Source organism: Rhamphochromis longiceps, linkage group LG20, assembly GCF_057381845.1.
Source record: "Rhamphochromis longiceps isolate RC_006_pf linkage group LG20, R_longiceps_female_GT1.1, whole genome shotgun sequence".
In the NCBI taxonomy this organism is placed as follows: domain Eukaryota; kingdom Metazoa; phylum Chordata; class Actinopteri; order Cichliformes; family Cichlidae; genus Rhamphochromis; species Rhamphochromis longiceps.
In genome coordinates this window covers 32,790,332-32,818,112 of record NC_140576.1, presented here as the reverse complement: position 1 = coordinate 32,818,112, position 27,781 = coordinate 32,790,332, and the positions used below count along the sequence as shown (strand labels likewise).

At 38.9% G+C, this 27,781-nt stretch overlaps 1 protein-coding gene across 1 annotated transcript; it reads right to left on the bottom strand.

Annotated features, from left to right (window-relative positions):
• LOC146645705 (uncharacterized) lies at positions 1–24,080 on the bottom strand. The gene is made up of 11 exons (XM_085393815.1): positions 23,786–24,080; positions 19,948–20,009; positions 17,187–17,411; positions 16,400–16,522; positions 9,428–9,484; positions 8,980–9,081; positions 6,109–6,123; positions 4,152–4,244; positions 2,833–2,905; positions 2,491–2,586; positions 1–347 (listed from the first exon to the last, which is right to left on the bottom strand). Exons 1-11 carry the CDS (start codon positions 23,916–23,918, stop codon positions 175–177), a joined length of 1,152 nt encoding a protein of 383 aa, XP_085249941.1. The 5' UTR covers positions 23,919–24,080; the 3' UTR covers positions 1–174.
• Between the last annotated feature and the right edge of the window lie 3,701 nt (positions 24,081–27,781).

Below are 27,781 nucleotides of genomic sequence, written 5' to 3'. Positions count from 1 at the left end.
TGTGTGTGTGTGTGTGTGTGTGTGTGTGTGTGTGTGTGTGTGTACATATAATAAATATACACATTAATACTTGGTACATGTGTGTAAATATGAATGCCTGAAAGGGCAAAGTGAGTGACAGAGTGAGTGTGGGAACAGCGTCAGAACAGGGTTGACCCTGGAGTTTGTTTTCCCTCAGCGGGAGAATTTTCTGGGTCTAAAAGCAGGAAGTGCGAGCTGATGTGACGCTGTCCTCTCCTCCTCTATCGGAGCCAGCTCCTCTGCTGACCCCCACTTCTTCTTTGAGTGAAACAACGATGCCAACTTCCTGTTCTTGTTCCGCTCCCTGGCCTGAGTTACTTGAAACTCTGAAAGCATAAGAAACAAAATTCATTAATGAGTGAAAGAACCACAGTGTTCTATACAGTGTCCGATGTTACACTAATAGTAGCTGATACATAGTAACAATGCAGGTGAAACTTTGTAGTGAAACCAAGGTTTGATGATTTCTGAGTCAATCAAATCCTTTTTTTTTTATTGCCATTAATGGGCACAAACTGTAGAGAGGTGTTTCAGGACGGGACATGGCATAAAAAAAAACTTCAACATTTGGGAAAACAGTCCTCTCCTCTGTCTTGTCGAGTTTAGATCAGGAAATAAACACCAATGTGGTGTAGCTTAGCTTATCATAAACACAGAACACTGCTGTTCCCTCCTACACCAGATAGTTATGCAAAACTACAGTAACTGTCTACTTCACAGTTGGTGTGCAGACAGAGTGACATTCCTCTGTTCAAAAACAGAAGCGGATAAAGTAAATCTGCATATTTCTATGGATGTCTTCCAACAGCCTTTTCAAATTTGAATTTGGGTCCAAGTTTAAGTTCCGCTGTCCAGAAATTCCTTATTTAATCCTTCATCCTTCAGTGCACATTGCTTGCAGGGGGTTAGACGGTTAGGTACGTTTTTGAGTCCAAAACATCACAGATTTACTAATCAATAAAACCTGATCACTTCCTCTGTATTGAATACTGTCTTCAGTGTAGCTGCACTACAAGCCTGGATGAGGAGCAAGTGTTGTTTTTCCTTTTGGCAAAAGGAAAATGACTCAGGATGGGGTTACTGAATGTCACAGAGGAGTGACAGGGGATTCATAGTTTCTATTAGTGTCAGTGTCCATAAATATGCAGTTACATCAATTGTTATTTAAAAGAAATGAAACCGGTTGTGTTACTACAGTTAGTAGAATAAATTCGAATATAGTAAAAATATATAAATATTATTAAAGAAAAGTGATATGCAAGTATTTAGATAGGCAGGCTTACATAATTTCTATGTTTTCCAAAATGTTGAGCTATTCCTAAAAAAATATTTTTACTTATTTATTATTTATTTATTTATTTCAACTTAAAGTGTGGTTAGAGCTGCTTAAATCAAACACAGTCCCAGTGACTTGTGATAAACCAAGGATTCCTTTTCAAAACCAAATGTTTAAAAAACTGCTTATGTGTGGACGAGGAGTTAAGTGTCAAATGTGTGAACTAATTTGTTTTACTTCATGCGTTCAGTGTGTATTGCTGTAAGAAAAGAACATGGACGTCAGCATATACGGCTGTATTTTCAGATTTTCCTTTGTACTGCCATGTGCCGTGTTTGTTTGTCTAATAACTATCCCTCCTAGGCTGCTGATTGGCCGACACTTCTATACTTCTAGAGTTATATCACCACCTGTTGCTTTTTGTGTTTTCTTCTGGATGTAGATATTTTTTTGAAACACTCCTATTGTGAACAGGAAAGTTTCTTTAAAAGGATATTTTAAAGAATTCATCCCCCACCTTGATTTTTAACATGCATCCTGCAGCATCCTGCAGCGGCAAACTCTTGCTATGCAGGGTGTCTCTGAAGAAATTATGATCACTGTTTGTAATGGTAAAGCTGCTGTGATGGGCTGATACAGACACACACTGCTGTGTGAAACGATCAACCCCAACCTGACTGGCATTCCCTGTTTACAGATGTGGGTATTAGAGGGCCGACGCACTGCAGTTGTTGCTCTGCACATAGCAGAAAACATCTAAGCAGACTACATATCTCAGGCAAGTCTGATATGTAGGAATGTAATGAAGCTGAATATCTATTTATTATTATTGATTCTATTTTGTGCAGCTGATATTGTTGATTTTATATTAAAATGTTGAAGTTAGATGACACAGTTGGCAAAATAGCACCGAGTGGACGGGGGATTTAATTCTCATGCGTTACACTGTTTGTATTGTTCCGTTTTACTTGATCACCAGTGTCTGAAAAGAAAAACATAAGACTGAGAATAACGCACATATTCCCCTATATCTTTTTCACCCCATGCACATTTGTGTGGATGAGCCTGAAGTGTATTAATCCTATTTTCAAAGGAGCTAATTCCAAATAAAGAATTTAAACAAAATACAAAACCACAGCAGGGAAGGTCATCAAATAGTTTTAGCAGCAAAACTAGAAGAATCATTCACTCACGTAGCTCACAGTCTTCATCTGGACCTTCTGCTTCTTTGATGTTAAGATAATGGCAGGCAAGATGACCACTGTAGTCCCGCAAGTTTTCTTTAGCCCCTGGTAAGACAAAAAATAAATGACTGAAAGCAGAGACTAAGCAGCAGATAAGCCTAAGCAGATACTTCACTGACATCTTACACCAAAAGCTTTAAGGAATGACACATAATCTAAAGGTAAACAAATCTACCTACATGAGGTAACCAGCTGTTACTCTTTAAATTACTTGCAAGATTCTTTTTCAGTGGCGAAAACTTGCAAAGCATTTTTTGTGGCACCAGTAGGTTAAACAAAACCACTTTTTACCGTATGTCCCTACGAGCAGGTCAAGAATGTGCCGATGTCCATGTAACGCTGCGATGTGTAAAGGTGTGTATCCCTGCAGAGCAAAAATAAGTGTAAAACAAAATGAAAACATGCAAGTACATGTGTATTCTGAAGGTAATTTCTTGGTGAGGCCGCTTGGTATGCAAACACGCCAAAAACAGTCACTCAACCGACACATAAAAAGAGTTTCGAGTTTACATTTTGACTTTGTGTGGAGTTGAGGGGAATAACTTTGGCAAAGTGCTGGAAGGTTGCTGAAAGTACCTACCCCCTAGAGTTTCCCAGGCCCAAGGACAGCCAATGAAAACAGCATGGAAAAGAATATACAAATTAGCAAAGGTTATGGAAACACCAGATAATGATAAAAACATAATTGCATGTAATTCTCTGAAAATTGCATAGTTGTAGAGTTGTGCATGCTGGCACATTGACGCACTGTTTTGGGAAACAATTAAAATGACATGACATGATTTATTAGCGGAGTAGACCCGCAGCAGCCCCGCAACACGTGCTCCTGTAATACATTTGTACAGCTGGATCTTCACAGAGATCTTTTAGGAGCATTACATCACAGCAGAAGAGGCCAGCAGCGAGGCGGTTGTTCTTTCAAGACAAATCATTTACTGTACATTACCCATCCGTGCCCGGGAAAAGCCTGGTTACTCACGTGCTGCAAGAAAGAAGAACGCCATGAAGAAAACAATGACTGCGATTTTACACTAAAGCATAACTGAAATAAAATTTACAAGGGCACTGCTGTGGTTTCAGTTCACCCACGATGGAGACACTGCTTATAAAAACAGCTGTAATTTATTCTTTGTCTCTGGTGGTAAGCCTAGAGCCTGAACTTTTAAGCATTCAGGCTAAACTAGCCAAACAGCCATTCATTAAAGTGCAATTTATAGTTCTCTGGGCAATATTGTTGCTTGCATTTATACTTGTAGATCTGCATTAGTCTCCCATAATACGTCTTCTACCTTTTACATTATCATCAAAGAAGTATGTATATACTAATATAGTACTTAAATGTTTTGGACCGATGAATCAAATGACAGGGTTTCATGCTTTTCTGTGCATACGAGTGCTCCAACTGTGACTTGGATAATGTTAAATATAAATAGGACTTCTACATTAGTGGATAGTATAAGACATGGATACTGGGAAGTGAATGTTAGAATATGTAGGGATTCTTTTTATTTGGATACATTTTTTAGAACTTAAATACATAATGTGAAGCATAAAATCATTAAGAGTGCCCTTTTAAACTTATTGTCTAAAGTTAAGGGGAAAAAAAATGCACTCACTGATTTAATGTTGACATCGCCACCGGCATTAACCACGAGTGTGGCCATTTCCTCATTGCCATGTTTGGCAGCCCAGTGCAGAGCTGTCTGTTTGGAATAGGGAAACATTTGTTAGTCCTAAAAATATGATCAGATAATATTTGGCATTATTACAAGTGGTCCACAGTGAGCTGGGCTTCTTATTGGCTATCTGAGTTCAGAGGGCCAGCTGTGCACGGGGGAGGGCTGTGGAGAGATGGTAAGATGGAGGGATGGTTTCCTGCCATCTAACGAAGCCTAATTACAAAACAACACAGCCCTGTGCCCACAGTTGGGGGGCCCAGCCGCCTGTCACCAGGGGGAAGATTGATGATGTTAGTGTGACCCGCAGAGGGGAGACCCACCCAGACATCACCGCACTACTGTCAGCACACGTCAAGGAGGAAAACAAGAGCTCCCATGATAGAAGTCTGAGAGATACACGGAGAGGTCCTCAAGCAAAAATATGTTCATAGGTGTGAAAATAATACGCATGTGTACACGCAGCACATGCAAATCATATCCACCTGTCTGACTAGAACTGTGATCTCCTCTGTTTTTCCTACACTTTAAGCTGCATAATTATGGGCTATCAACAGGTGAAAGCAGCGTAGGTGCAGATGTCAGCTAAGTAACCACATCCATCCCTTCAGCAGTTTGACCCTTAACAGAGCAAATCAAACAGTAACCATTTCAGAATTACATGTTAACTGCGGACAGATGAAAACCCTGTAACCTCTTTACTTCGGTTAACTGAACAGCTTCACAGGGGATCAAATAAAATGAAAAAAACTCTTTTATCGTGATGATTTTATGAGTTTAACTGGTCGAACGATCTCACTACTACTATTCACTGCTACAACATAACATAAAAAATACTGACGTTATTTGATAAAAACGTGTGGCTGTGAAAAATCAGCAATGATTTTTTTCTTTCTCTCAAATTAGAAGCACACTGCATTATATAAATTACCATTACAACTACCAGTACACTTCCGTTACAAAGCTAAATATCTCTGTTTTCTTTAAAATAAATACTTGACAGTCTTTGAATGCCTCAGATCTTTAAAAAAACTTGCAGCTGTTTAAAAATGTGTATAATATATATACCTTTATGTGTAATATGTATAAAAATTCAATCTTTTGGACAAATTAAGTGGATATATTAGCATTTTGTCCTTTTTTCTGTCATACCCCATTAGTAATAAATCCTCATATTATGTTCATTTTCACACTAAATATTTCAAAAATTTTATATCAGTCAAATTTGTCAGCATTAATATGCGTATTGTGTAACTTGTGTCATTTCCACCAATCTGTATGGGAAACAGAATCTTCTGTACCCACGAGACTAGTAAAAAACGGTCTTATTAATGCTGTCAACACCTTTTTTTAATGTAGTAGATGTTTAGAAATGTTGGGACCAGATAAAGTTTCTCAGAGGATTGGATGGTCAACCTGTGACTTAAATATCAAGAGAAACTGACACTACCAGTGCTTAAAATTTTGTCCAGAACTCCTAATGCTCATAGCAAAACAAGTTGGTTCAACAGCTGGCAACAGAAAAATCTATCTTATCCACTGAAGGCAAAGAGGAAGCCATATGTAGCTCCATCTCTCAGCGTCGCTCGTCTGCGAGACAGATTGTGATAGATGCTGTCTGGCTGGAGTATCTCCATCTCTTTTGTCTGTCCCCTGTCACAGCTTAAGACAGATTGGCCAAGGGGCTCTTTGACAGGCGGCTCAGCGGGTTTCTCAGTGGGCAGGAGTGATGGACGAGGCTGAACAGGATGCTGCGTCTTTCCCTCCTGCACCTCTCGTTTCTGTTCCTGCACACTGAGGTAACCCCCCACCTGTCTGCTCACTCAGGGATGGCTCTGTCCCCACCACGTGCTCTCCAGTGAGGGAAGTGGTGGCTAAAGAGGACATCGACAGGGGACACAAAGGCCTTGTGTGCCTGACACTTCCCTGGATGTGGAGGAAGATAGAGAGGAGTGATGGGCTAATGATGTACTTACAAACTGTGTGGCAGGGGAAGTCCATCACGGCAGAAACGGAGGCCCACGTAATGAGGAGAACAGGAAGAGAGAAAGGCCATTAGACTCTGGGGTGAGAAGTGCTGCATTCAGGTGAGATGACCTGTGTTAAGCCTTCACTTTTAGGTCACTGTTTGAAGAGCATATCTATAAATCCACCTTATCCTCACAAACATTTTGTCAGAACAGGAAACACTTAAGTCCTCCCAACACTGAAGGGTAATCCCTTCAGTGCTGCTCAAACGTGTGATTTGCAGCTTGCTATGTGGTACACTCGGCTAAACCTCTGTTAAGTAAAATCAAGCCAGCAAAAGATCAAATATAATAATTCCCAGTGTTAAAGACGCCAGCAGTCGTGTGACTTTTTGATTGTCGGTATCACTGTGCATTATCTCTGGAAATGCTTCTACCACTGCAGAGCAGGGAAAGGCTGAAGGCTAAAGAGGAACATCAAAGAGGCCTGAGGGGGAATTAGCACCTTCCCAGGGACACAACCAGCATTGTTCTACAATTAATCCCAGCCTCCTCTATTACTTTCAGATTATCTTTAAGTGGGTGAACTCTTTGTGGGGCATTAAGACTCTCCTTAATCCCCCCCTCCCTCCCCATCTCCCTAAACTTCAATGGCGGCCGTGCTATCTTGTCCGGGTAGAGATGGCAAAGGCTTAAGGCTACTCTTAGAAGGTGGTCTGCCATGGCCACAGGACGGTGTGAGAACTGTGACACAGGGGAGGGACAACAAACAGGAGCTCAAAATCTCTTAAGCGCACAGGGAGACAAATAAAAGGATTTGGGTTGTCAGGGGGGCACAGGAGCTAAAAAGCTATCTTTCATAATCCTTTTGATAGTGGACCTTTGAAATGCGTGATCTGGATGTTTTAACACAGAGTTCTCAGAATACTATTAAGGGGAAAAAATTGCAGCAGGATGAGCTTGTAAACGTTACGAAAGCGAAAGACAAATCTGAGTACAAGTCATTGCAGATGCATTGAGAATTTTCCCAAAGGGCATTGGAAATGAACTTCGAATTTCTACAGGATGCAGATGGAAGTATGATGTGTGAAACTTACACCCTGGAAAAGGTGGGCACGGTCACAGCCAGGGGCCATCGTGTGTCAAAAAGAGAACGCGAGAAGCAACAGGTCAGAAATAGTCATTGAACGATAAACAACAATGAACACAAAGTAGATATAATACTGCAACATGCTACGTATAGGGTATCAAATACTCACTGAAGTGAAATCCTGGTATCACCACCCCACCAAAAATAGAACAAGAACACAAGTATTAGTGAAAACAAATATTAATTATTATTCCAGCCATTTGAAACGGTTAGATATGTTTTCTTTTTGTTTACTCATCTTTTTTTCAGTCATCATTTATTTATGTCTTTAATACTAGAATAACCATTGAATTCTGACATGGACAGAAACACAAGCAAGGAAGCAATCAGATTTTATCCTTACTCAAGTACTTCCTGGAACTACAGAACCAGCAGCGTTTTAAAGCCCCTTTTGCTCACTGCTGTAATTTTCCAGGTGTGGACTGTGAAGATTAAAAAGACGAGACCAAGAATAGCTTTTTAAAAACCCCTGATGCTGTTGTCTGTATTAATGCTGTGTGACTAATTGTTTCAGTAAACATAATAAATAAATAAATAGACTGTGTAAAGTAAGTTACAAGTTACTGTGTAAGTACCAAAGGGGAGACAAATTTCCTCTAAAGCTCTTGCACTGTGATGACCAACCGTTAGTTGGAACATGAATCAGGTCGTCAGGGTGTGGATTGTGTTGCTATGTCAGGAGACTCTTTAAGTACCACTAAAGTCTGTCTTCTTTGCATAAGCCCAACAACTACCAACTGAATTGTCCCTTCAGAGTAGAAATTCTGCCCTGCTGCACTTTTTCAAAAGCACAACTTTGCAGCACCGCATACCTCTTTGCAACTGATTTTACCTAGCAACAGCCAGCAACCTCAGCAAAACTGTAATGAAATATAAATTTTTTCAGATCAACGGGTGTTCACTGACCCACCGCTAAGCCTAATATTTATTTTAATTATAGTTTAATAATGAGTAATCGGTGTTATCTGCTTCAGTAAGAACAAATCATTTAAGTTTATTACATCTCTTGTACCCTTTTTGACAAATGTCGACACTAAATATATATGTAAAAGATTACATAATACAGAATTTCTACCATAATCTGTCACGTTTTTAGGGTGTGATGGGATGCATCATACCTTCGTGGTGCACTTGGTTTGTATCAATGGTTAGTTGTTTGGCAATTACCACCATATTCCAAGATTTCCATGTAAAACTGATCTTCTTTCCATGTTGCATTGTGAGAAGATACATTTTATTACTTCACCTGTCGTAATTTAGCAGGTTAATTAACATTCGTATCTTTGTTTATACTTTTGATTGTAAGAAGTATTCTTAACTTATCAGAGACTTTTTTTCATGGGTTTCTTCATGGAATACCTTCTTAACAAGTTGACAGTCTAGCGAGGCCTCATTAAAATTTACCTTGTGCCCACTTTGTTATATTATATCTGTCCTTCGCCAGCGTTACCCAATTCCAAAACAGTTTTCAATAATAGTTTTACCATTTTTTTCCTTTTCTAAATAAGTCTGGAAAAGGAGTTATGTGTTTAAAGTGAAACTTTCTGATTGTTTGGCTGTTTGTGTTTTTTGCCCCATCAAATCCAGTGATAATAGTACTAAACTGGATTTATCCTTTAAGCACTGAGGCAGAGGGCAGCACTACCTTCTTGTTTGCCAGTGCGCGGTCCTGTCTGAGCAGCTGAGAGAGGTCAGGGACTCGAGCACCGGCAGCAGAATAGATCCACTCCTTCTCTAAAGGATCCAGCTAGGACACACACACACACAAACACACACATCCTGTTATGGGCTCTTTTGATAGTGCTGAGGCCACAAACCTCTAATCCATTTCCTACATGCTACTAGTCACAGCCAGCTGACACATTGTGGGAGACGCCCATGATGAAACTGGTTTCAACGGTTTGGATTTTAACGTCTGCTGTTTGTTTAGTGAAACCACAGGGAGAGTGAATGTGTATTTACAAGGCCAAATCCATGATTGACACATGTTAATGAGACAAAAAGGAAACTTCAGCGGCTCTACTCCTGAAATGGTTCACTTATATCTCTTCATCAATAATAAAGCAATAGAAAAAAGAGCTAGAAGCACTTACAGCGACAGAAGCAGAGCCCACACTGCCTGTACCCTCCTCGTCTTGCTCCGACTCAGACTGAAACACAAAGTCAGAAGAGTGTTACTCAGAGGTGACAAAAAGCTGAGCTCTGATAAAAGTTAACTACTGTTTCAGTCATAACACTCCCACAACATGATTTGAGATCACAGGACACACACTTTTTCACACACTGGTCACACTGCTGTGATGTTTTCCAGCCGGCGAGATGTGACCAAAGGGTGTGAGACAGATAGATAGGTAATGAGACAGCGAGACAGAGGTGACGCATTCACACATAAGGGGTAATGAATAACAATCCAATTAACAATTAACCCAAAAAACAACTCGCCTGCAGTCAGGCCATATGTTTTTGTCACCATATTAGTGTAAAGAGGTCAAGAAGAGAACTTCTTAAATAATGAAAGCGGTGTATAAAAGTGTCATAGTGGTTGATTTATGTGTGAGAGAATTGCAAATTGTTCTCAGCTCACACAGAGACATCATGTTAGAACACTCGGCCCTTTCATGTCTGTGGCACAAACTGCACATGTCACTCTGCCGAACACGAAAAGTGGAGGGATGATATTTATCCAGCCTACTCCACTCTGGCACACATGCGTTTTTAGCTATTTTTGCTGGCGACCAGTAATAACAGACAGAGAAAACAAAATACCATTGTTGGGTATGTATTCAAGGGAAAGACAGAAGAGGATGAAAGAATCTTGAATTTTCATCTCACCTTTAAAATTATTCTCAAGCGGTCCTAAAAGTGACCATTTGTCCAAAATCTAAATATTTATTGAAGTGCCACAGTTAAACAGGCCACTGAGTCAACAGACACTGAGGATGTACTTAAAGACAGAAATGCTTTGAGCTAAAACTTCCCATTATTACATGGTTACAGTGGGATGTTTAGCAGGTAATTGTTAGTTCTCCATCTTAGCATATCAGTATTCTTCAAAGAATTCCTGAAGTTATTGTTACATAAATATCTTCACATAGTTGAGTAAAGATATTTCACTTAAAACAAATGTGCCTCCACAAATGTTAACCTCATCATGGGAGTAAGAGGAAAAAGCCAACTGATTAGCAAAATTAGCTGGAGTGTGAAAGCAAAGCTGCTAATTTACCAGCCAGTCTGCATTCTTACCCTCACCTATTGCCACAAGCTGAGGGTAGTGACCCAAATAATATGCAAGCAGAAAAAATGAGCTTCCTTCAAAGAGTGTCCGGGCTTTCGCTTAAAAACAGGGTGAGGAACCAATCATGGCAAAGCTACTACACCAGCCAGATGAATGGATGGATGGATGAACAGGCTTGCAAGGCTTTTAAAACTCATCAACTTTTATAATCTCACTGTAAACCCAAACGTTGAAAGTACTTAAATAAACTAAGTAATGTAAACATATTTTTACATTAGTTCGAGTACCTCAAAAAAGCTTAATTCATCTAACACTTTCTTTTATTTGAGTTAATTCAACTTATTATTTTGAATCAACTTCAACTATTTTGGATATTAGATACCTAAATATAATTTAATTTTACTAAATTATTTAAATTATATGGCAGACATCTTACTCCTGGGGTTAATTTGATCCCAAACATACATGTTTAGTCGGTATATCAGCTGGGTTGATTGAGATTGATTTAGAATGTCCTTTTATTGGTTGCTCACAGGTTGTTGCACTAACATTATACACAAAGTTTAACAATATTTATCTTTTTTTTGCTTTTATTTCTTTCTTTAAATATTTCATAGAAATTTTATAATATGTAAAAAAAACAAAAACAATTTGACTTAAAAATAATGAATTTATTGAGGCATTTATCTGCAAGCTTTAAAAACAGTCAACAGACCTTTTTACTTAGATTTTTATTTTCTAAAATAGACTTCACTAGTGAGGTCATTTCGTGTCAAGTATAGGGGTCCATCCACTTGTCTGCAGTTGTTTGATTGGAAGACTCATTGAAAAGCAAGGAACACTGGCTGTAAGTGGCTCTGTATTAGTCACTGTTGACCTTTAACAGCATTGTTTGTATCACAGTACGTACTTGAATTTTCTTTAGATTTCTCTCTTTTCTAAAGCATTTTAGTGAAATGTCAGCAAATCTATTCTTTGTAGTGGCAGCTAGCTAACAGCTAATAAGCTAACCTAGCCACTTCACTAATTTAGCTGACTGAGTTTGCTACGGCAGCTGAGACAAACTGCTATTGTATACAGACATTACGACAAAGTCTTTCAAATTTAAGGGGATGAAGCTCATAAAGATTTCAGAACTGATAAAAAAGGGCAGGAGTATTTGTTAGGTAAGTGATGTGAGCTGTTTAAAAAAAAAAAAAAAAAGACAAATTAACCTTTAGCGATATGACCATGTGGAAATGGCTGAGCTTTTTGAGAGGAAGATGTTGCTGAACCTCAGCCTTTTGAAAGTGAGAATTAGGGCTGGGCCATATTATACCGTTCACGGTAATACCGGTATAATGTTAGGCAACGATAGGAAAATGAAATATCGCGATAGAATGGGAGTAAAACGCGCATGCGCAGTGCCTTTGTTTTCATACGCACATGGCCGATTGTTGAGTGAAACTGATGAACCAGAATTGGTTTGTAAAAATGGTGCAACTTCAGTGATGTGTAACTGGTTTGGTGTTTGTCCGTCAGATACACAACAAAGCACATTTTTTTGCAGAACATGCAAGCGGCCGTTGTTATTGTCATATTTGTCGGACTAAGATGCTCTTAAATCTGGGAGTAATCTGGGTCCTAAACTCCGTATACTTCAGGTCAAACAACACTGCAGCATCACTTAGAGTTAAAAACTGTCTAAATTCTTTCATCTTTAATAAAACGATCAGCATTGCTGCTTTACCAGGTGTAACTATAAAGTTTAACTTCCAGGCATCCATGAAAACAAAAGTTATTACATTTAACGGAGTTAGAAGTTAGCAGGAAGTTAGCTCGCTAGTTTCGCTAGTTACCTAAGCATGATATTGCATGTTCTGACTGAGAGATTTCTGAAAAAAATCAAACGTACAGCTCTGCTATCACTTCCAACATAAATGAAGACAGGAAACTAAACAGCAGTGACGTTTGTAGGGTTACTGAAGTTGGGCTAGCTGGTATATAATGATGTGCTACGTGATCGCTAGCGACACAGCTATGTTAGCATAACATAAACAGTGAAGCTGGAGGACGAACACTAACACTTTTCCACTTATAAAAGTGAACGTGAAGGTTCTTCATGGTTAGAGACAAATGCAATCGCATGGCAGGATGCTGTAAACGGACCAAACTTCAGTCAGGAGAACAACTGAGATAATCCATCCACAATACGAGGTTAGTCATTAATATACTGCAACAACATGGGAATAGAGCAGCTGCCAGAGAATTCAACATTAATGAAACAATGGTACAGAAGTGGAGGAAGCAAGAAGAATGAGTTTAATAAAGTTTGATTTATCTGACTGCTTTGTTTCGCTTAATGTGCCATATAATCCCGTGCACCTTATGGTCCAAAAAATACGTACTGCACACTGCAGTTTAATGTTGCAAAGCACCTCTTTTTAACTTCAGTGGATATTATACATGGTTATGCTCAGGATATGTCAGCCCATTTCTACTGGAAATGCCTTTTGGTTAAACTTTCAGCAAGGAATTTGCATTTGCACTGTTACATTTTTATAAAGCTTTAATGTACATAAAAACCAGCTTCTTGTTTAAGTGAAAATAAATGGAAGGTTGTCTTTTTGCACTAGTAATGTTGTGGAGTTGTATTTTGTCTCGCATCAATTATATCGTCTGTTATATCGTTATCGCAAATTTTCAAATATATATCGTGATAAATATTTTTGGCCATATTGCCCTGCTCTAGTGAGAATTATTGTTTTTTTTTCTTTTTCAACAATGTCTAATATTTCTACAAACTAAATATGCTAGCCACACCACTAAATGTGTTCTCACTGTAGCATACATGCTGGCAGGCAAAATTTGGGGCATCTCTTGGATACTCCAAGATACCTCCATACAGGTATCTCTTACACTAGTATGGAGGAACTTGAACAAATAGCACTGTATGGAGAAGAGCCACAACTATCACTTCTTCATAGTTCAATTAATTTTAAACTGACTAAGTAGTTCTCCTGTATTGCACTTTCCCCCCTCCCCCAATGCATGTGTACTCAGAGGTCCAACCTTCAAAGGAGTTCAAACAGAGTTTTGGTAAACCTAAAAAGTGACTCTGTTGTGCTTCCTTTTAAGTTTTGTCAACTTATTCACATGGGAGACATAAATGAAAACTTTAAGTTCTAGTTCCCAAAAGGTTGATTCTGTTTATCTGGACGTAGCGTTTTTGGTGTGAGAAACATTTCGTCACTCATCAAAATGACTTCTTCAGTCTCAGCTGACTGCAGGTTTCCCCAATCTTATAAACAGCACATTACACAAAAACTAAAACTTGACTGAAACTAGCACCTAGCACCATTGAAAGAAACAATGGGCTGTGAGTCAGTTCCTTCATCATTAATATGCAAATTCTCATGACCATTGATCAACAACTACTGATCAAGGCCCATTGATCAAAGCAAATTGATCACTGATTAAGTTCTACTTACTAAATATTTCTGAATTTAATTATTATGACTTTTTTAAAACTTTTGTCAGAATATGCATATCAAATGTAGTCAAAATATTGTTGTTCTCATAATGTTCTGATAAGCTTCAACTTTTAAGTTCATAAACTTAAAAAGACTTACAACTATACAAGTTCTAATTTGTTCAGGTTTACAGTGCTGAACATAAGAATCGAGAATGATTTCAAGACTACATTCATGTCTAAATCTAAAAATGTATATTTCTTTTTAGAAATTATATTTTATTAATTTCTATCCAAACGTTTGTGCCAATTGTTCTGATAGATGTAAGCTGTTTCACATTCAATTTTGACTATTTCTGGAGAATCAACATTTTCCACAGCTGTTCTTTCTCACATGAACCACACAGCAGGGAATGTCTTCACACACATTTGCACTACTAAAAAATACTCCTTTAAGTTTAGATGAGGGAGGTGCATTGACACATTATTACCAGCAACTTGGCATCTCACAGATTTTGTACCGGAGATCTGATGGGTTAAAGAGAAGCTAATATCAAATGTGACTGCTTCAACATTTGCATACCTCAGTCAGGTGGCATCTAGAAAAGCTCAGGGCTGCAGTGCAATTTGTGAATATGAGTTTACAGGTATGTCAGTCTGGATCATTGTCGTACAATGACCATACCATTCATAGTGTGACTAACATTTTCGCCACTCTCTGAAGAATAAACTAATGGAAAGTACCATTTCTAAATAACTTTATCAATTTATTTTTATTTAACTCTCCAACGCACATGCCAGCACTGATAAATCACCTTTTTCAGTTGTGCTCTAGTTGTAATCCGTTGTGACCAACATGAGTTTAGCAGATCTGCCCTATGGAGAACCACATGACACACTAAAACCTCTTGATGTGGAGCCACTCCTGCCTTAGCGCTTCTCGAGAAGCGGGCCAAATTTCGACAGGTCTGAGAAGATTATAAGGTAGCACAGACATTTGGGCAATGTCTGTGGGAAGAAAATCAGATTGGACATCAACTTTACACCCAGCAACTTTGTGGCGCAACACCATGTTGTTAATTCTTTTAGTGGATAAGACAACAAAGTGATGATGGTTTCCTCCCAAATACTTCTGGGAACTGTGATAATCTAAATATCTTTTTCTTTTCTAATCCAAGAACCAAATATCACAGTTGGCAGATGGTCTCTGTAACATGAAACAACTGTCAACACTTTAATAGGTGTACTTATATCAAAGGTTGTAGTGGCTACCACCATAAATAAACACCATAAGGCTCATTCTGTTTGTCTAGACGGAGCGTCCAGCATCAACTTAATAGGATTTCCTTACCTGGATTACCTGGATGATTGAGCATGCATCAAGACACCTTAAATAAACACACCTAATCTGCTTCAAGTCCTACATTAACACACTCGCACATCAACACATTTCATCTACGTGTCATGCAGGTCATCGAGGAAAGTCCCTGGGATGAATCCCCATGTCTAATGATCTTCAACATGTTGCTGCTTACCATGATAAGAGGGCTTAGTTTAAATGCAGATTCTCCCCCGACTGGTCCTCCTCCCTCTCACATTTAACATGTGGTTACAAATCTAGTTAATTTATTTGGCACCACCTGGTGGGTGAAAGGAGTCAGTGTTTCCCATTTCCCCTGAAGTCTTTCCCTTCCTCTGACAAAGTACAGTGAAAGACGCTAAATGTTGAGAATGAACCTGCAGTGAATGTCCTTCTGAAAGGCCTGCAGCTTTTATCAAAAGGACGTTACATTTATTTTAAGATCTTCAGATACAAAGGGTTTCCAATTAACCAGATACCTAAAACTGTCTAAAACAACTAATGCACAGACATAAGCCTCTCCAGCAGTATTAGTGCCAGTCTAAACTCTTTTTCACAGAATTAAAGACTCTGGTTTCTACCTGGATTAAAATTCTTGTTATAAAATTCAAATGATCACAAAAGAATCTTTTCATTTTCTATTTTGAATTCTTCACTGCCAGCAATTCTCTTACAGGCTGGATTCCTGCATGTGTTGTTTACATAGCACAGGTTCAATATTAACCATAAACGGGCAACTTTTTGATATTACAACTGAAGCGATCATACAAGGTGTTTTTTTAAAAGAAATGCAGACTTGTAAACATGTCCAGCTTTTTAAAATGAGTTTCTGGCATTTATTTTTACTTTCTTTTTACACTGCATCTCAGTTTTCCTGGAAACGTGACCATCCAGCACACACTTCTCTGCTAGTGAGTGGGTTTGCATTTTGCAGGTGTGTGAAAGGCACCGATGGTACTATTCTGTGCCAGGAAATACCAGAATAAACACTGCCTCTAAGTTATTAAACAAACTGTCACCTTTGACCCAGAATCTCTGTCCAGCTCATCCTCTGCGTTGCTTTGCTCTGGGGCTTCATGGATCTGGATGGCAGGAGGTGGCCGTGGAGAGTGGTGCACAGGGTCTGCACCTTTTCGCTGGTCCTACAGGAGCACAGATATAGTGTCTGATAAACTTTGTGTGATCCTAATTTGTGAGCTGAGTGTTTACAGGCCAAACATTCAGCTGTGTCGAGTGTTGGTTAACAGCCAGAATTAGCATTTTGCTTGCTTTTTAGCGTCCTTCACCATCTGGTGTGGGCAGATAATGTTTACTTCAGTACCTGCTCAGACTAATCATGTGTGAAAATACTAAAAGCAGCATAGCATAAATGTAATTTTATTGCATGAACAATATGGTTGGATGATGACTATGAGGTTACGGAGTATAATGTTTGTTGACAGTTGGTTGTATGTATTAAACAACGATGCCCTTTATGCAAAGACAGAAGGCCTTGGACATTGCTTATTCTTAGATTTGCCAAAACAAAACAGTTTTTTATTCTCTCACACAGCGGCTCTGTCAGTAAATGCTGACACTTGCTAAGATTAGAGGGGCGAAAAAACCCGAAGCATTCGAACAGCAACGCCCTTGTTTAGAAAAGTGTGTCACTAACATAAAGAGTAGCCACAGAGTACTGAGGCGAGAAATAAATTTGGCGATTTACACTTTAGCACCCAGTGTTGTAGCTCAACCACACCCTGTCTGTCCCACAGTTTTTCTGGCTTTCACAATGAGTAAAGAATAGTGAGCTGATTTCAAATTCACCTCTGCTGTGGCGTCAGCCTCTCCACATGACATTGGCACATCTTGTTCCTCCTTCTCATGATGAGTAGATGTCGGGGCATCTGTCACTTCCCACTGCACTGAGGTTGTTGTTGTTCTCGCTGGACTCAGATGTCTCTGTCGGTCTCCATCTGGCCTAAGATGCTTGGCCTCTCGCTCTTGCACCAAGTTCCTGTATTTCTTCTTGAGGATAAGATATTTCTCACCCTGTAAAAGACATTGAAACGGTACAACATCCATGTTAAATAAAGCAGGAAATAGTACTACCACACAGTCAGGTGAATTTTAGAAGCACTTGCTGTAGCTTCTAACTAAGAACCATTAGATACATTAAAGTAATTTGTGCGCTAATCACACTCATCAGTACGTCTTTAATCATTTTGCTGGACCTCACATCTTTAATGCCCTTTGAACCCAATTATTAAACCTCAAAAGCTGAGTTAGCTTCTTTGAATTACAGCTGAGGTGATCATTCAGCTGCTTGATTAACTGATCTAATCTAATTCCTCAGTGTGAGGATTTGCTGCTGTTCTCTGTCAGTATTGAAAATCATTGGATTTTGGACAGTTAGGCAGCTAGAAGATAAACACTTAAAGATACTAACCCCAGACACCGTTTACTGCTGAAGCAGATTAATTTACAACAATCCTTAGCTACAGCCTTACTATTTAAATAAATCTTGTTGGAATATTAAAGAATTTTTTGTAGCATCAACTAAAAAAACTTTGTCCAGGTTACATGAATCTAAGCACTGTAAAGTCTGCAGATTGGATCATATATTATGTAGGTTAGTAAAGTATATGATGCCAAGATTCTGATGGGAAAATCAATAGTACTCTCACATCTATCTACAGCTGGCATCATTAGACGAAAAGTCCATAATAATTTCTTAGCAGGCCATTGTAGTGGTAAAATCACCAGCACAAATTACCATCATGAAATGCATGGCACTTAATTTCAGAAAGAGCAACAAGTCCATCAACAAATGATGTTGACACAAAATATGCTTGTTCAGTGGCAACTAAAAGTTACTCATATATCGATAGCAATTAGCAATAGCAACAGAAAGCTTAGCAGTGCTAACATAAGGCAGCATTAGCCTTTATCGTGTGTTGGACCCATTGTTTTTAAACAGCTGTGCTGTGAGGTAAAGAAGGCCTGAGGAAACCAGCCAGGCTGATGAAACAGGATTTTAAAATGTCACGATGACAATGCTTCTGAATTAATTAAAAAATATTTGCTGGGTACTTAATTAACATAAAAGGAGCACAAACAGGAAATCATAAACCTAACTTTGCATTTCAACCTACTATTATTATTAATACTTTATCAAGGTACTGCAATTTGTGCTTTACAGTTCATTCATTCCTTCATTACTTTAAATTCTAAAGATATTATCAAAATATGCACATAATGTTTCTGTCCATCCAAAATATGAAAAAAAATATATATGCACATTATTTACAATCACGGTGGCCTAGGTGGTCACCTTTTGACCTCTCAAAGCAAAACTCATTTAACAATTAGTGATTTTATACTACAGTGAGAAATGAGGACTGAATGATATAGATTTATAGACATATTATAAAAAAAATTTAAATAAATAAACAAACATTTGATTACTGGCTATCTTTAGGACCACTACACATTGTTGTGCACAGTTGTTGGCTTATTCTTTGTTTAAAAAAATATATCAGAAGACGTGTGAGAAATATGGATCAAGAAAAGAAGGGGGCCCACAGAGGCTGTTATGTATAGGACCAGGAGTTATGAGACACATGCCTGTCTCTTAGCATGCTGTGATTCAAGTGATCTGAGAGGATGTAACACGCCAGCACTTCTTCCAATTTTCAGGATTTATAAAGTTTAACTGTTGTGAAGATTTTGGTCAAACCGTTTTTTGGATTGTTGTTTTTTGTTTTTTCAGAACAGATCCGGTCAGTACTGTACTATAAATATTTGTGTAGTTTAGAACAGACTGGGGGAGCTGCAGGAGGAGGGCTCATCTAGATTAGATCTAGTGCAGCTTTAAGTACAAAGTTAAACCCAGGACTAAATTAGTTTCTTTACAAAAAATTACAACCGTGCTCCATCAAAAGGCATGAAACTCCACAGTAAGCCATTAAATAACCTTTTACATCTAGTCTGTTTAAATCTGATAAACATAAATGTAAAAACGACACATTGCTGGTTTACAGGGATTAGCATTTTGTATCTGCATTTGCCAAAAGAAACTGTTAGAGCACCAAAATTTGTTTTTAAACGTCTTCTTTTGCACATTTACACAGGTTTGATATTTTGTCATTTACTGAACTTTAAAGCTGCTGATAGGTGTTTCTTTTTAAAGAGTGATCAGCGAGCTAAGTCTCCAGACCTCCCTCTGTATCCTCACATTTATCACACAGATAAGCGTGCTGTTCATTTCAAACTGTTTCTTCAAGAAAGAAACATCAAATCTATAACTCAGATGAGTTTACTCTGTTTATTCTTGCAGGAATTTTTAGTCTACATGGAAATAGTGTCTAGAAACACAAACTGCAGCTGTGTCCCCTGGGGGAAACCAGTGGGTACAAACGGTTCTACAAAACACAAAGATTGAACAGATTGGACAACCCCTTGTTCAGTCACGATGGTTCCGCTGAGCCTTTCACAGCATGGCCTCTGTGTAAGACGTATGACTGGAAAATCAATGAGAGAATAACTTTTCCCAGAAAAGGTAAAAATATTTGAGTAGTTTACTTACATTCTCAGACTTCACCACAGCGATTCGGTCAATGATTAGCTTGAATTCCTCTCGGTATTTGGCTGCAAAAGAAAAAATATTTGAGTTCAAAAACAGGAAACTAAATATAGTTTCTAATGTTTTTTTTAAAACATGAGTGCTTCCAATACTCAAAAAGTCAAATAAGGATGGAAAAAAGGACACAAAACACTGTTATAGTGATGTGGATGCTGGACGTAAGACAATAAGAAGAATGTGTTTTGCGTACATAGACCTTAAGATACCCAAAGATGCACAATAGATAATATTTATTAAACAGCACAATAACGGAGCTGAATATATTTCTAGTGTTTATACTAGATGTGTTGTTTGTGAGTCTGCCGGTAAAGCTGTTGGGTTCTGTTACTTTATCTGAAGTAACAAGACAAATGAGGTTTGGATGAGAACACTACTGGCAGAGCAGATGTTTTACAATCTTCAGTTTAAAGAAAGAGAAAATACGTTCCCCTCCAGCCAAATATGTAAACAGAATTTAACTTATCCCTTAGGCTAAAAACTCGAGTCACTTGAAAACCTACAGTGAATCTTTCCTGTGAGAACCAAACAAAGTGACGAGCTGATCAGATAAAGCTTCCTGCCCTTTGTTTACACCAGTGAGCAGATATCAGGCTTGTGCAGAAAGTGTGATTAAAAGCTAACACTAATCATCAGGCAGCCAGGACGGCTTCGCAAACATAAACCTTTCCAGACGTAGGTATTCCATTCACGCCAAGGTGTTTATGTGAGTATGCGGCTCGGGACAATTGGAGCGTTTCCTTTTCCTCATGTTGACGGAAAGAACATTTGTAGGGAGACAGTTGCAAAGTTCGCATTCGCAACAACAGGAAATCCAAAGGAAGTGGCCACTTACATCTGCCTAAACAAAAGAATTCCTTGCATGGCACAGTGGGTAATATCGTGTATGTGCTAGTTACTTGTTAGCCAGAGGTCTGCAAAAAAACAAGCAACCCACGCACAAACTCACTTTCATGTACCCCCCTCCCCTCAAACACTGCTACACTTTTACCAGCTGCCCCAGATTTGTTGTCTGATTTTAAAAAAAAAACGCACAAAAACGCCCCCATTAGAGGTCTACATCCAGTCATGCATGTGGACTTAATTATGATTAAAACACTATCGCCACAATTACACGAGGAAAAGCTGCAACCGCATGCCACGACAGACTTTAAATGTGTGGGAAGCACTTTTCTAATTGGACAGCGATGTCAGATGGCAGAGCATCAAAGCAGCTCTCTAAACCTCTGTCAACAACTGCAGTGCTGATGCAGCATCTGGACAGTGCATGCTGGCAACTGCAATACAAGGTCACTCTGGATAATCATTTGAGAAGGTTAAAATATGTTTGCATTTCCAGGCAGTCACAAAAGTAAAATCACTGCTGAACAGGGACTAGATACAGCATTACAAGCTCATTGTTTGCCTTCGTGAGACGTGCTCTTACTCGCAGCTGTTAGTTTAGCAGGCACACCTACACAAAAGAGATGTGCTGCACAGCTTTTGAAAAGATAAAATAAAAACAAATAATCCTCCTGTTAGAGAAAAGAGAAAATGTATTCATAAACCTTAACGTGCTATTAAGTTGATACACCGTGCTGCAGCTTCATGTGGTCTGATATAACCACTAACTTCAAGTGGTTTCAAGTGACACCTTTAACTGTGTTTATGTCACCAAACCAGTTTGATGTGCACGTTTAGTTCGGGTGCTGCCACTCTATGACACAGACGCCTGTTATTGTTTAGTTCATAACTCCCTGAGCTGTTAAATCTTTGCTTTATCTGTTTGCACAATACACAAAAACAGTATGAGATGTTGCTTCTGCTTTAAATACCTGCTGGTATGTATTTCAGTTAGTCACACCTACATAGAGTTCTGTTTCTTTTGTCTGTGACTTTTGTGTGCAGTCTAAAAATAATTAAGCCAATCATATTTGCCAAGAGATCTTCCAGAGGCCGCTTTAGCAAGCCATTCTCCAGAGACCCATATGTTAAAATGCCACAATTTACTGCTGAAATAAACATGTTTACAGTCTTGAACAAAAGTGGTATTGTTATTTATAGCTAATTTTCCTCTTCATGACCAAATCAAATCACTTTTATTGTCACATCACATGTGCAGGTACATTGGTACAGCACATGTGAGTGAAATTCTTGTGTGCGAGCTTCACAAGCAACAGAGTTGTGCAGGACCCAAGGACTCCACTGTACAGGGAGTGAAATCTTCTATAATGCAGCCATATGATTCTAACAATAAGAAACCTGAAGAAAAGAATGAAAATCCATCTTTCCATTTTCTTTTCCTTCTGCTAGAGTTGACTGTTAATTATCTGTCTCTGCCCAGTGCTACCACACAGTCTATGGCAGCATGTTAATCAAGCCATTGTAAGGAACTGCTGGCCAATAAGTTCAAAGCTATGGGTATTTTGGGCGTGTCAACGAACACGAAGCTTAAAACCTGTAAGGTTTTGAAAGTGACTGCTTATGAATGTGCTTCTATGTAAAATTGTTTTTACGTAGGTAATTATCAATTGATAATTACCTATGTAGCTATGCTGAGTGTAGTCAACCCTTTCAAAACTGCTCCAACTACGTCTTCATTCTCTATGGGTCATTGATGTCATTGGTTGAAGGTAACCCATGGCTGATAAAAATAGTTAGTTCATCCAGTCAATAAATATACCAATTAAATTATGGACCAATTATAGTCATAACCCACAGTCTACAAAACATGGATATGGATACAGGGTCTACAAAGGGAAGCCAATGCAGAAACAGATTTTTAATGGTCAGTAGGAGGTGGCTCATCTGGCAGCAAGTGCACTTAAGGACATGGAAAAAATAAGTATAATAAAGGGTTTGAGGCTTCATAACACGATTGCACTACACAGTGGATGACTTCATGCTGGTTATGTCCATCTTTATATATAGGCTATCACCAGACCAAATAAGGCAGTCAAAGCAAACCTTCTGTCTGCCAAAGGCATACGGTATATTTTAATGCTTAAAGGTGTAACTTTTTCAAATAATTTGTAGCTAAAATGTTACCCTTTCTCTCTATAGTTCCGATATCTTCTATGAAAGTGAGGTTATTTGTCAGAATGTTAGAATGTTGTTTTAGCTAAGCATATCTATGAGTACATAGAGTTACACAACTTTACTCCCAAACACTTTTTTTTCTGCAGAAACCCAATAACAGAAGAATCGTGGTGTCAGCAGTGACTCAGGACATGATTGCATAAGCATCTGTAGTAGGTGGGTGGGTGGAGAAGAACAGGAGAAAAAGTCTCTATGGCAAATACACTGATCCTGGGCTCAAATGGTGCATAAAAGCCAAGTAATAATTAGTTATAACCACTGGTCGTTTTCATTTCTGAGGAGGAGCCACGGGGCCTTCTTGTGACACTGCATAGTGACATGTTTTGTTGATGGGGTGGCTCAGGTCCTCTGTTTGAGTTAGAAACGTGCCCGAGGGAGGAAATGACACAATTCCTGCTGAAACTCATTGGAGGGGCTTTTTAATGTAAACCAGATGTCTCCTTTCCAACTGAAAACAATGAAAACGACCCCAAAGCCGTTTGTTAAAGCAGACAAAGGGGATGTTGCGTGTTTAAAACACAAACAAACCAAAAGATAAATGTTAGTCTTACTATGAGGACTGTCATACTAACACGAGGTCAGTTGGTATTTTGCCATCCCGCTCTAATGATGCAGCACGACCTCATCTCATTTCATCTGCCCGGTTTTTTTTTCCGCCTAATATTTCCACGGAGTTAAATCCACGATACAACCTCTGGTTACTTACCACGTAACTGCAAGTCACTGTGCCCAATAAAAGGCTTAAATGTCCTCAGTATATCTGCATTTTTGACTCTGCCTGAGTCGCCCCCGGCCGAGTAGAAATAATCCAGCAGCGACTCTTCGCTCACATCACTCATCTCAGCTCAGTGTTTGGAGCGTCTCTTACCGGCCAGGATGGGTTTTTTCTTAAGCGAGTAATCTAGTCTTTTAGGGGGTTTTCACTCTGCCACACCGCTCTCCTCCTGGCTAATTTGTTGTACTACATATCTAAAGTTCACTCCACCCAGGCGAGCTGACCGCTGCTGCGCCTCCTCCCCCCGTTAACCCTTTAAAGACACACGTCTTCATTTTCGTCCTCCGCGTTTTCTGTGCCAGCGGTGAAAAGGAAACATTCAGCTCCCACTGTTGGAGTGAAATAACTAATACTGGGCTCTAAGATACTTCATGACTAGTACAATTACTGTGCTGAAAAGCCAGTGTATGGGACTGTAATTAGGCGGATAGACGTTTTAAAAGTTAAAGTATTTAATGCAAAAATAGTCCCTTTCCACTGTTATGGTAACTTTAGAGTGCCGTTACTGATGCAGATATGTTTAAGCAGTGACTCCCTGCTGCATCTGCACGACATGCAGGACTGCCTGTGAGGACTGCAACGATTATTTCCATGACGTGCAGATTGGAGAGAAAGAAAGAATTATCGCGATGCTTTAAAAAAAACAGTCAAATCTGTACACTGAATCAACAATATGTTGATTTAAAGTCTCATATGTGTAGTGTAAGGTAACAATCTTATAACACATCCTCAAAAATAGATTGTGACCTTTCACAATAAGTGTCTGCTTCAGGACCCTTAATGCTTTTCAGTTGTTTGTGAGTGTTTAGTAGTAGAAACTATCCGGGATGTTTCATTTAACTAGCTCACAAGGTCCAAAAAGTTGGAAATCCATGATATGTTCAAGAATGCTGGGATAAGAGACGTTTTAAAGAGATTGTTTGTGCTGCAGAATTTATTTTTTCTTTGTTTCGTCATTAATAATCTCACAATAAAAGAAGTAATATACTTCATTTGCTATCTAATAATGAAAAGCATGAAGATATAAGTCAAAAGGGCCATACTCATACTATCTCCAGTGCAGGACTTTTACTTGAAACTGTGCATTTTGCATTTGTGGTACTTTACGCACGTGAAGGATTTGTGTACTTCTTACACTACTGCTATGTTGACCACATAATCCCAGACAGTAGCAAGGTGATAAATGTATCGCCAGCTGTTCTCTGTTGGCATAAAATAATTCCCCAAAGACGTGGCATATGCTCTGGGATCAAATTTCTTTATCCTCATCAAACTTGTGTTGTTTTCTAAATTGAAAGAGCATAAGGTCCCACTTTCACGCAACAGAATAAACTCCTCACCTCAATAATTGTATCAGCGTATAAGAAGCTTATTGTAATTACAATATTGTCTTCTTAGGGCAGCAGCCTAAAACATGAAATACAAATCACTCATTTCTAAATTGAATGGAAACCCGTTCAAAGCAAAGCAATACTAGAGGACAGAGGGATTAAAATGTAAGTCCGGTACATTTAATATTTACAGCACAATCACACAATTAATCTGACAATGTGTTCTGTGTTTAATACCTGAACCGACTGGTGTCCCATCTTTGTCAGTGGTGTGAGGGGGGGAGGATGGGAGTCACTATTTACTTCTGACCCAAATGCAACCCATCATGCAGATTTGGTACTTTAACCAATGACAACTGTTAGTTTTAAAAGCAGATTGGTTTTTATTTAGCTCCTCTGTGGTAAATGTGGTGTTGACACCTGAATATAAGTTAGGGCTTCTGACATATAAAAGCTCGTAAAAAAAAGGTCAAGCCCTAGATGTTGGCAATTTATTTACCCACCTGCAAATGTTTTCAACCTAGACTCTTTTAATGAACAGTGGGGTGAATCAAACATTGGAGTAAAAGTGCTGAAGTTGATCATATTCCTTAGATTTTAAAGCAGAAATGAGAGATTAAATACTTTAAACAATATGCAAATATACTCAAGTAAAATGAAATTACCTTGAAGTTGTTCTGAAGTACTTCAGTAGAATATACATGGACTGAGTTCTCTTGACTGTGGAGTCTTTTTAAGCTACAGTCAAGTTCAAGAAACCAGTGTGAGATGATCTGAGGTTTATGACATGATGCTTCATCCTACTGGAAGCAGACAGCGGAAGATGGGTGCGGTTTGGTCATGAAGGGATGGACACGGTTAGCAACAAAACTCCAGTAGGCTGTAGCATTAACCAATAACTAGTTTATAGAAAGGAGCCCAAAGTGCAAGGAAAATATCCTCCACATCATCACACCACCAGCACCAGTCTGAACCACTTCTGATCAACCACCACCCAATCATTGTCGCAGCATAAATGTAAAATCATCACATAAGGCAACATTTTCCTATGTTCTTTTCCCCAAACGTACATTTTGGTGAGCTTGTGTGAAATGTAGCCTCAGTTTGCATTCTTAGCTGACTGCAGTGGCTCGTATGGTCTTCTGCTGGGCATCCTCTGCATAGCTTTGTTGTAACAAGCAGTTACAACAAAACTTACTATATGGCTTTTTTTTTTTTATTATGCTTGTCTTTCAAATAAACTCATGTGTTCTCCTGTAATCTAACACTGAGCGTTTATAGTGGCAGAAAATTATTAACTGACTCATTCCTCATAGATCATTTATTATTTAACCTCCTGCAACAATTCCAGGACGTCCAGAGTCAGGTGGGTTATCATAAAGAAGTTCATGGTGACATTAGTATAAAAAGATTACCTCCAGGCATTGAAAAAAAGGAGCGAGACTTTTTTGTTTTTTGTTTTAATTATGAGAACAGTAGAATATGACTTAAAAAAAGGTAATGTTTTTAATAATTTTCTCCCAAGTTCTTCAAACAATTTTTCAAAAGAATGCTGCCGTCAGCCCTATTCTTTCTGCACCTTTTCCTATCAGATTTTTCCTTTCTATTGAAATGCTTTGATTCAGCATTCTGCCAACAGCCAGCCTTTTTATCAGTGACCTTGTGTGGGTTACAGGCCTTGTGGAGGATGATGATCACGATCATCACCTGAATAACTGTCACCCTTCCCTTTGTGGTTGCATGTGCTGAACTAGTCTGAATTAAACAGTGTATTTATAATGTCTGAATAATAATGTATACAAACATGCAACTTTTATCCAGCGCTGGATAAAGACCAGTATTCATAAATATTATAGTAACATTGTCTCCTTCTCTCTGGGTTTTACACAGCTGTGACTGTTAGCTAGCTAATGAGCTAAAGTCAGCGATATAGATAACTGGGAAAAGTGAAAACTTCATGGTTCATGCTTCAAGGTATAGACAGGAAGAAATCATTCTGGGACTCTAATAAGTTCTTTACAAAACAGCAACACGTTAACCCCTACTGTTGAAGTTCCTGTAGGAACTGAACAACTCTAAATTCAAGGAAAAGCTGAATTTGTTTTCTTTAAAGCTCAGATGGAACTTGATGGCCTGAACATTCTGACTGCATTGTGGACTTTGTCATGCTGGTACATGGAGAGAGGCACTGAGAACACGTGTGTGCACACACAGCATGTCTCTTCATGCTTGCTCTTCCCCTAGCCCAGTGGTTCCCAAACCTTTTTTGCTAGGCCCCCCTTTGTTTTACAAGAAAAATGTTCGCGCACACACACACACGCACGCACACACAAATGGCTCTGCGCGCCCCCCCCCCCCCCCCCCCCCCCAGGCGGGCCCCACACTTTGGGAAGCTCTGCCCTAGCCTCTTGTGTCACTTAGTTTTGCCTTATTATCGTGTTATTTGTTGAAAATTTTGAAATGTAGAGTCTGTGAGCACAAGCAGAAGTTTTTGCTTGAAAAGTAACTGTGGCCTCTTTTTCAAAGGCTTCTCTAATATTTAACGGTCGTGAAATATGTCAAACTTTTCTTCTCCTCTTCACTTAGCTGCTGTTTA